Source organism: Lagenorhynchus albirostris, chromosome 10, assembly GCF_949774975.1.
Source record: "Lagenorhynchus albirostris chromosome 10, mLagAlb1.1, whole genome shotgun sequence".
NCBI lineage: Eukaryota > Metazoa > Chordata > Mammalia > Artiodactyla > Delphinidae > Lagenorhynchus > Lagenorhynchus albirostris.
In genome coordinates this window covers 38,361,632-38,374,846 of record NC_083104.1, presented here as the reverse complement: position 1 = coordinate 38,374,846, position 13,215 = coordinate 38,361,632, and the positions used below count along the sequence as shown (strand labels likewise).

The window sequence follows — 13,215 nt, the reverse complement described above, 5'->3', positions numbered from 1 at the left end:
TGTGCAGAGATCATTCCCTCATTCTCTATATGTATCTGTTGCAATGGCAGCCATGATATTACAGCTCAGCAGATGTTGCTTCCTCAGTATGGACTAATTTAATGTGGGCACATCTTCCATGTGAAAAGCCATCCCTTGTTTTTATTAGGGGCTGAAGTTTGATAATTCTGTTATTTGCATGTGAAAATGAGTAGATCTAAGAGTTAGGAGGACTTCCCTGGTGGCGCAGTGGTTAAGAATCCACCTGCCAATGCAGGGGACACGAGTTCAAACCCTGGTCCGGGAATATCCCACATGCCGCGGAGCAACTAAGCCCATGTGCCACAACTACTGAAGCCTGTGCGCCTACAGCCCGTGCTCCGCAACAGGAGAAACCACCGCAGTGAGAAGCCCACGCACTGCAACGAAGAGTAGCCCCTGCTCACCGCAAGTAGAGAAAGCCCGGGCGCAGCAATGAAGACCCAACACAACCAAAAATTAATTAATTAATTAATTAAAAGAGTTAGGGATCCAACTTGTTCTAGTGGACCTTTTCTGACTTGAAACTTCCATTGTTAGTCTTGTAGCTTCTGTCAGAGTGGCAGTGGGTCTATAGCTTTTTGACTAAGAAATAAAGAATGGTGGGTGGTTACTTCTGCTAAAATGGCAGTTGAACAGTGAGTGTTCAGAAGTCTGGCAGCTTTGTATTTTATTCATCTTTTCAAGGCCCTGTTTCTGCAGAAAGTATGTTAGCAGGATTCTCTGAAGTGTCTGAGCCCAGAACACTGAAGCCAGAGAGGCTAATAGAGACCACCTTCAAGAGAGCTAAGATTCTTGGGTGGGAGGTAGTAGGTAAAGAGCCAGGAGAAATAATCTCTTTTCAATGGTGAGGCCAGAAGAATAGCTGCTGGTTCTTTGGGGGATGCCTGGGGAATATTGTGCAGCCTTTGTGGTAGGCTCAGCAGTGTGGCCTACTTGTGGGCCTCATCTGCTCTCTTGGCTGTTCCTGCTACCTCCAGTCGTCAGCTCTGTAAGAAAAAGAAATGAGAGAGAAATGGTTTGAACATTATTCAGCAAACAAAGCAAAATAAGAAGCTGTATATTCTCCACATTGATTTTAGCAACTTGCTTTTTCTTCCCCTACAGTGACTCAGTTTAGAGACCTAGACAATGAAGCATGAGTATATGTTGAATTTAGGGTCCACTTTTCCCAGAAGAAAAGAGCCAGGGGATCTAGAACAATAGTCATCTTAGAATATGAAAGAATAAAATGGAGGTTATAGAAACCGGAATTCTGAAAGGAATTCTGAGGATATCAGTAAGATATGTTCAAACCTAATTTTCTAATTCCACTAAGAACTAGATGGTATCTTTATTTGGAAATAAGTAATTGAATAATCAGGGAAATCTTAACTAAACTGAGGTCTCTATAAACATTGGCTGAAACATTGTTCTAAAACATACAAAATTATAACAAACTGAAAGTTTCAAAAATATTTGCATTTTAGTGGTTCACAGTTGTTTGATTATTCTAAGCACTGTTAACTGGAGCTTGTAAATTGTTTCTTTATGGTAAGATATTTGTGGTGAGGGACTTTGCTGAGTGCCCCATCTGCCTGGCAGTCTCAGTCTTTGTAATAGGACCTCATCTTCTCACAAGGAACGAAAAGACTTTTGGCTGTTTTGATTATTTATTTGTTTGTTTGTTTATGTTTTCCCTCTTTGTTTTTGACTCAAATGACTCTTAGAATAGAAGTCTCTCATAGATCCCCTGGTAGATGAGTCTATCCATCCTAAGTCTTCCAGGACCTAAGTTAATGAAATCATCTCCAAGACTGCAGATCACTGATTTTCTTTCACAATGATAGAGGCATTTTATGGGATCTTACTTTAAAATACACAAAAGAATGGCAGGGAATGGTGGTGGAGTGGGTGGAATATATTCTCAGCACCAGATGCCTGTGTCGTCAGCGCCTGTGTTGTGTTTCTGGAACAGAGACCTTACTTCCACCAACTCTGAGCCTGGTGAATAGGGCCCAGTGAAACACAGGTCAGCCATACTGCTTCAAAGAGCACAAATAAGGTTTTAGTTTTAGCAAGAGATAGGTTGTGTCCTCTTAGGAAATGACAGTTAAACTGGTCAGGCAGTAAACAGTGTTATTAAGTAGCATTTTAGAAAACATGTTTGTTGTGCTTTTGTCTGGAGAAGAAAAGATATCCAGATAAGTAGCCGCCCAGAGGGCAGTGTCTCCTTGCTCCTCAATCTTTTTTTTTTTAACATCTTTATTGGAGTGTAATTGCTTTACAAGTGAATCAGCTATACATATACATATATCCTCATATCTCCTCCCTCTTGCGTCTCCCTCCCACCCTCCCTATCCCACCCCTCTAGGTGGTCACAGAGCAGCGAGCTGATCTCCCTGTGCTATGCGGCAGCTTCCCACTAGCTATTTTACATCTGGTAGTGTATATATGTCCATGCCACTCTCTCACTTTGTCCCAGCTTACCCTTCCCCCTCCCCATATCCTCAAGTCCATTCTCTACATCTGCGTCTTTATTCCTGTCCTGCCCCTAGGTTCTTCATAACCAATTTTTTTCTTTTTGGTTCCATATGTACGTGTTAGCATACAGTATTTGTTTTTCTCTTTCTGACTTACTTCACTCTGTATGACAGACTCTAGGTCCATCCACCTCCCTACAAATAACTCAATTTCATTTCTTTTTATGGCTGAGTAATATTCCATTGTATATATGTGTCACATCTTCTTTATCCATTCATCTGTCAGTGGACACTTAGGTTGCTTCCATGTCCTGGCTATTGTAAATAGAGCTGCAGTGAACATTGTGGTACGTGACTCTTTTTGAATTGTGGTTTTCTCAGGGTATATGCCCAGTAGTGGGATTGCTGGGTCGTATGGTAGTTCTATTTTTGCTCCTCAGTATTAATTGGACCCTCAAGTGCTATTTTGTTTCTGGTGGAGTTTCCATCAGGTGGCTGCCCTCCTGGTGGCTCAGAGGGCAACTCAGCTTCTGTTGGGTGAAAGGCCATTCTAAGCAGAGGGTACATGGCAGTCAGTGGACCAAGCTAGAGTTGTTGTCAGTGGACCAAGCTAGAGGTGTCACAGAGCCTTCTGTGTACTTCCTTCAGGATTTTTGGCCTCTACTTCCCTCCTTCCTTCCTTTCCTTTTCTCTTTCTGTCTCATTCTGGTTTTGGCCTTTGGGGATACTGAGTTTTACAAGATGTTTGAACTGTAACTTATCCTTGTACCAGAAGGAATGAGCCTAGCTGCTATGCAAAAGAGTTCTATAAAAACTACCCTTTTATACTGAGGGGAATGACATATGGTCAGCCCTCCATATGCACAGGTTCTGCATCTGCAGGTACAGAAGGCCAGCTATACTACACCATTTTATTTTGTTTTATTTTTTGTATAAATTTATTTATTTTATTTATTTTTGGCTGCATTGGGTCTTCGTTGCTGCACACGGGCTTTTCTCTAGTTGCAGCGAGCGGGGGCTACTCTTCCTTGTGGTGCACGGGCTTATTGCTGTGGCTTCTCTTGTGGAGAATGGGCTCTAGGCACACGGGCTTCAGTAGTTTTGGTTCGCGGGCTCTAGAGCACAAGCTCAGTAGTTGTGGCTCACGGACTTAGTTGCTCTGCGGCATGTGGGATCTTCCCAGACCAGGTCCCGAACCCCTGTCTCCTGCATTGGCAGGCGGATTCTTAACCACTGCGCCACCAGGGAAGCCCTACTAGAGGCTTTTAGATGAGACTTCAGCATCCTTGGATTTTGGTATCCGTGGGGGTCCTGGAACCAATCTCCCACAGTTACCAAGAGATACATCTGTTTTAAACCTGTTATTTTGTTCCTCTTGCTTTACTCTTTCAGGAGGTCCATTTGATTGTTGTTGGTGTTGAAATTCCTGGTAATGTACTTACTAGCAGCCCTCTTTGTCTTAGACACAGCACCTAAAGTAATTGTAGGTACTTTAAGAACATAAAGAGCACCTTGAGCAGGCCAGTTGGAGGATTGGCAGTGCTATCAAGAAACAGAGTCTTTATGGCAGTCTCTCTAAAAACTCCCTGTGGGGCCATTGCCTGTAAATTTCTTTAGACTTGCCTTGTGCACCTTTTCATCAGAAACCACCTGTTTTTTTGGGTTTTTTTTGGCTGTGTTGGGTCTTTGTTGCTGCACGCAGACTTTCTCTACTTGTGGCGAGCGGGGCCTACTTTTCACTGTGGTGCACAGGCTTCTCATTGCGGTGGCTTCTCTTGTGTAGCATGGGCTCTAGGCGCACGTGCTTCAGTAGTTGCAGCACGTGGGCTTACTAGTTGCAGCACGCGGGCTTCAGTAGAGAAGCCACCTCTTTGGTGTGGCAAGTATTATGAGTTGACTGACACCTTGGAAGTTTAAAAACAAAGAAAAGCAATATGATGAAAAGAAAACCTGACATTCAGTCCCATATAAGTTGCTAACTAGCTCTATAATCTTGGGCAGGGTGCTCCATGTATCTCAGCCATACTTTCCCATGTGGAAGTAGGTATTATTTATGTCCTATTGTGAGGATTTATCAAGATGACATTTGTGAAGAATGCCTTTATAAACTGTAATTGCTTTGTGAATAAAGATTACTATCTCTGATAGACAGTACCAGTTCTCAGCCACCAGTAACTTGATTCTCCCATCCTGTGTTTGGAAGAAGCACAAATCTGCAAAGAGGGCTTGCTCATTTTTCAGCGTGAGTTGTATTCACAAGGCTCACATACTTTCCCCCTGCCTTTGATCCTGTCTGTCTCCCTCTCTCTCCATATTTGAATGGGGTGATCTTTTATGCCACACAGCAATCATATTCTCAATACAGAGTGTAACTGTGACTCTGCTTGTGGGAGATCTTCAGAAAAGATGCAAAGCTGCTGGCCAGAAATGTTCTTTCCTTTCCGTTTTCTCTTGTACCTCCCCAGTACCTTAAGAATCCTTGGGCTTGGTTATAAACCAGCTGGAAGTTACGATAGAGTCTCAATTCTCTGACCCAAGTCCTTTTCACAGGTTAACAGTCACAAAATGGAGTTATGAAGTCTCCAAGAGCAGCAGATGAAAAGGGAAATGGAAATGTGAATGTTGAATTTAGCAGCCCTCAGACCCAGAATATGCTACTCTCTAGTGTCCCTGAGGTGGAGAGTAAGGACTCGCTTTGCTCTTCAGGAGTGTGATTATCTCTCGCTGCTTGCAGCTTTTTCACATTAAGACCCTTTGAAATATACTTAGGGACACATATATGTGACTTTGTCAAGTGAGAGCTTTGGGCTTGGGAGGATTCTAGCAGGTTTTAATCTAATTTACGCCTAATCTAACACGACTGAGAAAGGGGGTGTCTTTGGTTTTACTTTCAAATATATGGTGGTACATCTTTAGAAGCCAGATGTGGTTAATCAGACTTGTCTTCATGGTACCTTTGCTTCAAGTGGCTTAATAAATAACCCAATAATTCAAATGATGAATAAAAATTCTAGTGTGTGAAGGTGGTGGGTAATAGACAATTAAAAGTGGTCATCCGGGCTTCCCTGGTGGCGCAGTGGTTAAGAGTCCGCCTGCTGATGCAGGGGACACAGGTTCGTGCCCCGGTCTGGGAAGATCCCACATGCCGCGGAGCGGCTAGGCCTGTGAGCCGCTGAGCCTGCGCGTCCAGAGACTGTGCTCCGCAACGGGAGAGGCCACAACAGTGAGAGGCCCGCGTACCGCAAAAAAAAAAAAAAAGTGGTCAACCAAAAAGTTACAAAATCATCCTACCCACTTATTAATCCAACTCCCCACAGGTTGTTTCCTTAGGAGACACTGGCATATCTTTATGAAATCTGAACAAAAGACCTGACAGGAATGGGGAGGAGTACAGTATAAGTCACGCCTGTGCTTGGTACATCTGGGCAGCCGCTGTATAACACCTGGGGAATCAAATCATAAATCAACCTGATTGTTCTTATTCGAGTTTTTTGTGTCTGTTTATTCTTTTTTTCTTAGAATTTTTTAAGAAACATATTTATTTATTGATTTGTTTTGGGCTGCATCGGGTCTTAGTTGTAGTACGTGGGATTCTCCACTGCAACACACAGGCTCCTCATTGCGGGGCATGGGCTTCTCTCTAGTTGTGGTGCATGGGCTCAGTAGTTGTGGGGCGTGGGCTTAGTTGCCCCGAGGCAGTGGGATTTTAGTTCCCCCACCAGGGATCAAACCTGTGTCCCCTGAATTGGAAGGCAGATTCTTAACCATTGGACCACCAGGGAAGTCCCGTGTCTGTTTATTCTTATTAAAACAGTTGGCTCCTGGGCTTCCCTGGTGGCACAGTGGTTAAGAATCTGCCTGCCAATGCAGGACACATGGGTTCGAGCCCTTGTCTGGGAGGATCCCACATGCCGCGGAGCAAATAAGCCCGTGCACCACAACTACTGAGCCTGCACTCTAGAGCCTTCGAGCCACAGCTACTGAAGCCCGCGTGCCTAGAGCCCATGCTCCACAACAAGAGAGGCCACCACAATGAGAAGACCCCATGCAGCCATAAATAAATTTATAAAAAATCAATTCGCTCTGTTCTTCAATAGTGATGGGTTTAACAGCCATTTTGTATTCTTTAGCAGTGGTGTCTGGTAGCCTCATGTCTAACCATGTGCAGATTGAAAAGAAAGGGCCGCCTTAGTTGTAGGGGGCTCTGAGGAATAAGAAATCAGTGGTTAGGACTCTGCACTTCCGTTGCAGGGGGTACGGGTTCAATCCCTGGTCCGAGAACTAGGATCCTGAAAGCCTCGTGGTGCTGCCAAAAAAAAAAAGAAATTATGCATGCCATTGTAACACATGAATTGAAGGTAATCTTCTCAAATTGATATGCTGTGAGTACTCCTAGCAGGGCGAGTTCCCTAGCTTCGACAGAAAGTCATCAACAGCTTCTGGAACATCATGTTTGTTATCTGATAAGTATAACGTGCTCCTTGCCTTAGGAATTCCTGAGTCTACTGATGCCTCCAAGTGGTACAATCAGAATTTGCAATTGACTGCAATTCACAGTAGTGCCTTGTTCTGATGGCACTGTTCACTGTTCAAATGGCAACCCCCATGTTTTATGGACTGGGTGTACAGGTGTACACAACAGCAGTACCTTCCTCTAGAGCCACTGTGTGCTAAAGCACTCCAGTCTTCCAGGGATAGTTGGATCCATTCAGTCTTTTTTCGTTCCATAACTGCTTATTAAGCTCCTTTTCTGTACCAAGTACTGAGCTTGGTACTGATAATAAAAGACCAGCAAGATTTAGCCTGGTTGATCAGATTTGGCCCAGCATTTGAAAACTAACACTAAGCGCTGTCATAAAGATACAGGTTCTGACATGCAGTGACCATTCCCTTATGAAAGCTTAGTCTTTCAGTAGATTGAAATGGAGTGTGAAGTATTATCACCTGACAAGCAAGTAAGATGAAGTGAGTAGCTAATCTGATGAATGAGTGACTAGTCCTTTTCTAGCACTTAGGGCTCGAAATACAGGTATTGAGCCCTAACTATATCCCATGCTAAGCACTTGACATGTATTAATTTACTTAATCTTCATAACCACCTTATGAAGTAGGTACTGTTATTCCTACTTTACAAATGAGGAAACTGAAGCGCAGAGAAGTTAAGGACCTTGCTGATGAAGGTCATGGAGTGGAGTCAGGATGCAAGTTTAGGGAACCTGACCCAGAGTCCATATTCTTAAATGACATGATATACTGCCTCTGGGTGGAAGGGTATCATCTTGACCAACCTCCTGTATAGGTAGAGCTTGGCAGAGTGATAATCCCCCGACCCTCCCTGTCTGCAGAGCTTTTTCTCTTTCCTGGATTGGCTCCTAGAGCAGATTACCTATCCCTAAGAGTGAGCAGGAGTTGCCAAATGCAGCAGGCAGTCCCTTATCTACAGCCCCAGAAGTGAATCTGCCTCTCCCTTTCACCAGCTGGGTAACCTTACCTCTCTGAGCATGTTTCGTCATCTGTAAAATGGAGATAATGATCATGGGATCATTTAGGGGTTAAATGAGATAACATACTTAACAGTTTCTGGCTCTGAGTAAGCACTTAAAAAATGTTAGCAAATTTTTATTATCATTGTCCTCTAGCCTTGAGAACAAACCATGAAACAGTTTCTCAGAGACCAGATTCTAGGACTTAGGTAGGTGGGCAGGTTTTTTTTTGTTTTGTTTTGTTTTCACAAGACAATAATTTTATTCTATGTATTTCTCTTGACTCTTTTGGTGTGAAAAGCAGAGAGGTAAAGCATTATTTGACAGATGTATGGATTCAAGCAAGAAACTGAGGTCCAATTGCAAAGAAATGCCTTGTATAACTCAGAGCCCTGTCTGAGGAGACACAGAGGACCCTAGAGGGCGGAGAATGAACACAGCGCAGGGGCTAGTTCCAGAGTCGCATCCTCGGTTAGTTCACTTGCAAGTGTGGGTGAGGGTCCCTTGTCAGTAGGCAGAGATTTTTTTTTCCTCTGCTCTAACACATATCTGCTGTCTAGTGTTTATTAAACAAAATTTATTTTTTTCTTGATGTGAAAGAATTCGTGTCTTGTCCAAAATGCAGAGGCAAAGGAGCTCTGTAACTGCAGGCTTGTTGAACCCCTTTTCCCACCTGTTCTGGTGCCAGGCTTTCCCAAAGTGCTTATTTGCCAATGGTTGCTCCTCAGTTCTCATGGCCAGCTCACTCTGAAGGCTCCAAGCCACAGTGATGCTGCTGCCACCACCGCCACTACCACCACTGCTGCCACAACCAGCCATTCAGTTTCCTGCTCTAAGGATGTGACCTGCCGTGAAGCTTTCACATTCCTCTTTTCTTCCTGTCTTCGGTGTTGTACCTCTTTCTTTTGGTGCTTTTGCCATGCAGCAGTATTGCAAAAAAAGTTTTCAGGCACCAAAGTTAAGAGCCCTTACTACCTCACCAAGGGGATTTGAGTTAGCCATGGAAAAGAAGATAATTGAGAGGGCTCCTGTGCCTCTGTGCTTCAGAAGGAAAGAGTTTGCTTCTTGACAGTGTGCCAGCTCCCTAGCCAGATGGGGGACGTGCTGGGACTACATGACCTCTGGAGGAGTAGACTGGGCCTAACCTGCCCAAAGACAGCGCCCCAACCCACAGGAGCCAAGGCTGAAGACTGATTTCACCTTCTCCCATTCCCTTTCCCTAAGCTTAAGCTTGCTCTGCCACACTGTCCCAAGTCTGTGGCTTATAACAGCCATTTCCTTTTGCTGATGAATAAGCCCACTCTTTGTAAAATGTTTCAACTTAGGGACTGGAAAGGCTCTCTGTGCTTTCCTGTCTCTTTGTTTCTCCAAAGGTTAATGTTAATGGCTTCTGTCTTTGTCTTTACAGGGAACTCTAATGATCCATGACAAAGAGGTCACCCTTGAGTATGTACCAAGCCTGGATTTTTGGTACTGCAAACGGGTAAGTGCCAAGAATTCCTCTCCTTAGAAGTAAGGATCCAGCATCACAGCTCCTCCATGTCTACAGGAATGCTGCCTGGTGTAGTATGCATTGCCAAGGGCAAAGCTCTTCTTCCTTGGTTCACTTCAGATGAACTGGAGGTCAGGGCAAGATCATCTATAATTTCTGCTTCCCAGCTACTGCCTGTGGCCATAGAGGGTTCTGGGTCTGTAGTTGGAGACCTTTTCCCAAGGACATATGCCATGCTTTCTGTTGATTACAAACTGAAAGAAAAACAGTCCCTTGACTTATAACCTCTCCCCAGTTACCCTTCCTGGGGTAAAGAGGATTTATTAGTGTTTGGAATGATGTATATAAAGAGGCTGGTTCTGTGAGAGATACACATTTTTTTTGGATATTCAGGGGTTTCCAAGGATATAGAACTTTAGGTACCATGGTATTTTTCCTCTCTTCAACTTCATATTGTTCTTGAATGGCATATATAAAGATTTTAGGCTCTACTCTTTTTTTTTTTTTTTTTTTGCGATACGTAGGCCTCTCACGTTGCGGAGCACAGGCTCCAGACGCGCAGGCTCAGCGGCCATGGCTCACGGGCCCAGCCGCTCCGCGGCATGTGGGATCTTCCCGGACTGGGGCACGAACCCGTGTCCCCTGCATTGGCAGGCGGACTCTCAACCACTGCGCCACCAGGGAAGCCCCAGGCTATACTCTTTTTAGAAGTCCAGTTTGATTGCAAATGAGCATGAAAATATATTTTGTCATTTTTCATTGCTACTGTTTAGTTTCAAAAATAAATTTGAAAAATCTATATAAAGTTTCTGAACCAAGATTCATTAAAAGTGTTGTAGAACTTGATAAAATTAAGTAAAAGTTTTAGCTTTACATTTTTGAATACAATTTGAATAGCTGTGATTGTCATTGACCAAAGTATTCATAGTTCATGGATGTAGTACCTTAAGCTGTCAATTTAGGAAAACATTTAACTATTTTTTAAAAGGTGGTGAAATACACATAACATTAAATTTACCATTTTAACCATTTTAAAGCATATAATTCAGTAGCCTTAAGTACATTCACAATGAAGTGCAATCATCAACACTGTCTAATTCTAGAACTTTTTCATCATCCTAAAAGGAAACCCCATATCTATTAAACAGTCTCTCCCCATTCCCCTTTCCCTCAGTTTCTGGAAACCACTATTACTATTCTGTTTTTTATCTCTATGAATGTGCCTATTCTGAACATTTCATGTAAGTAGAACCATATATTATGTGACCTTTTGTGTCTGCCTTCTTTCACTTAGCATGTTTTCAAGGTTCATCCATGTTATAGTGTGTATCAGTACTGCATTTATTTTTATGGCTGAATAATATTATATGGATATACCACATCTTGTTTATCTGTTCATCAGTTGATGGACATTTGAGTTGTTTCTACTTCTTGGCTATTGAGAATAAGACTGCTATGAATATTCATGTGCAAATTTTTGTTTGAAAACCTGTTTTCAGTTCTTTTAGAAGTGCCCAGGAGTAGAATTGTTGGGTCATATGGTACTTTTCATTTTTTAACTCTTTGAGGAACCAATAAACTGTTTTCCACAGACAGCAGCTGCACCATTTTGCATTGCCTCCAGCAGTGTCTGAGGGTTCCAATTTCTCCACATCCTTGCCAACATTTGTTATATTCCTTTTTTTTTTTGATAGTAGCCATCAAACTATTTCACAACCACCAGTGGGCATGAAATAGTATCTCATCATCATGATTATGATGATGATTTGCATTCCCCTAATGACTAATGATGTTGAGCATCTTTTCTTGTGTTTGTAGCCACTAGTGTATCTTCTTTGGAAAAACGTTTATTCAAGTCCATTTTTGATTAGGTTGTCTTTTTTTTTTTTTTTTGGAGTGTAGTTGATTTACAATGTTGTGTTAGTTTCAGGTGTACAGGAAAGTGAATCAGTTATACATATATTTATATCCACTCTTTTTTAGATTCTTTTCCCATATAGGCCATTACAGAGTATTGAGTAGAGTTCCCTGTGCTATACAGTGTAGGTCCTTATTAGTTAATCTATTTTATATATAGTAGTGTGTGTATGTCAATCCCAATCTTCCAATATATCCCTCCCCTCTGTCTTCTTGTTAATTTGTAAGAGTTCTTGGGAATTCCCTGGTGGTCCAGTGGTTAGGACTTGGTGCTTTGACTGCAGTGGCAATCCTTGGTCGGGGAACTAAGATCCCACAAGCTGTGCAGTGTGGCCAAAAAAAAAAAAAAAGAAAAAGTTGTAAGAGTTCTTTATATTTTCTGGATGTTTATCCCTTATCAGATACGTGATTTGCAAATATTTTCTCCCATTCTGTGTGTTGTCTTTCACTTGCTTGATAGTGTCCTTTGATACACAAGGTTTTAATTTTGATAAAGTCCAATTCATCTATTTTTTTTCTTTTTTAAAAAAAAATTTATTTATATATTTATTTATTTTGGGCTGTGTTGGGTCTTCGTTGCTGTGCACGGTCTTTCTCTAGTTGCAGTGAACGGGGGCTGCTCTTCATTGGGATGCGCGGACTTCTCATTGCGGTGGCTTCTCTTGTTACAGAGCGCGGGCTTCAGTAGTTGTGTCTCACGGGCTCTAGAGTGCAGGCTCAGTAGTTGTGGCGCACGGGCTTAGGTGCTCCACGGCATGTGGGATCTTCCTGGACCAGGGCTCAAACCTGTGTCTCCTGCATTGGCAGTCGGATTCTTAACCACTGCACCACCAGGGAAGCCCCTATTTTTTTTTCTTTTATTGCTTGTCCTTTGGTGTCATGAAACCATTGCCAAAGCCAAGGTCTTGAAGACTTATCCGTATGTTTTCTTCTAAGAAATTTATAGTTTTGGCTTTTATATTTAGATCTTTGGTCTATTTTGAGTTAATTTTTGTTCCAGGTATGAGGTAAGGGTACAATTTCATTCTTTGGAATGTGGATATTCAGTTTTCCCAGCACCATTTGTTGAATTAACTATTATTTCCCCGTTGAATGGTTTTGGTACTCTTGTTGGAAATCATTTGACCATAGATGTATAGGTTTATTTCTGTAGACTCTCAGTTTTATTCTGTTGATCTATATTTTTATCCTTATGCCAGTACCACACTGTTTTTGTGTTTTTGGCTGCGTTGGGTCGTCGTTGCTGCGCATGGGCCCTCTCCAGTTGCAGCGAGCAGGGGCACTCTTGGCTGTGGTGCGGTGGCTTTGCCTGTTGTGGCACACAGGCTCTAGGCACGCGGTCCTCAGCAGTTGCAGCATGTGGGCTCAGTAGTTGTGGCTCATGAGGGCTCAGTAGTTGTGGCTCGTGAGAGCTCAGTAGTTGTGGCACACGGGCCCAGCTGCTCCACGGCATGTGGGATCTTCCCAGACCAGGGCTCGAACCCGCGTCCCCCGCATTGGCAGGCATATTCTTAACCACTGCGCCACCAGGGAAACCCACCACACTGTTTTGATTACTGTAACTCTTTAGTAAGTTTTGCAGTCGGGAAGTGTGAGTCCTTCGATTTTGTTCTTCTTTTTCAAAACTGTTTTGGCTACTCAGGGTCCCTTGCAATTTCATATACATTTGAGGATCTGTTTTTCCATTTCTGCAAAAAAGGCCATTAGAATTTTGAGAAGATTTTGCATTTTAATAGTGACTGCCTCTACGTCTTAGAATTATGAGTGATTTTCCCCTGTCTCTTAAACTTTCCATTATTAGCTATAATGCACACGTATTGTTTATTTTATAATCAAGAGATGG

At 42.8% G+C, this 13,215-nt stretch overlaps 1 protein-coding gene across 3 annotated transcripts in view; it reads left to right on the top strand.

The window, feature by feature from the left end:
- The window catches only part of RBM6 (RNA binding motif protein 6), a 106,205-nt gene that overhangs the window by 73,967 nt on the left and 19,023 nt on the right, over positions 1-13,215 (top strand). For 2 of the 3 annotated variants that reach the window (XM_060161817.1, XM_060161819.1), the window contains one exon: positions 9,372-9,446. In XM_060161817.1, coding sequence (XP_060017800.1) covers positions 9,372-9,446 — 75 coding nt within the window. Of the gene's footprint in view, positions 1-8,267; positions 8,435-9,371; positions 9,447-13,215 lie in introns of those variants that run through there. The other variant, XM_060161818.1, reaches the window with a different exon arrangement.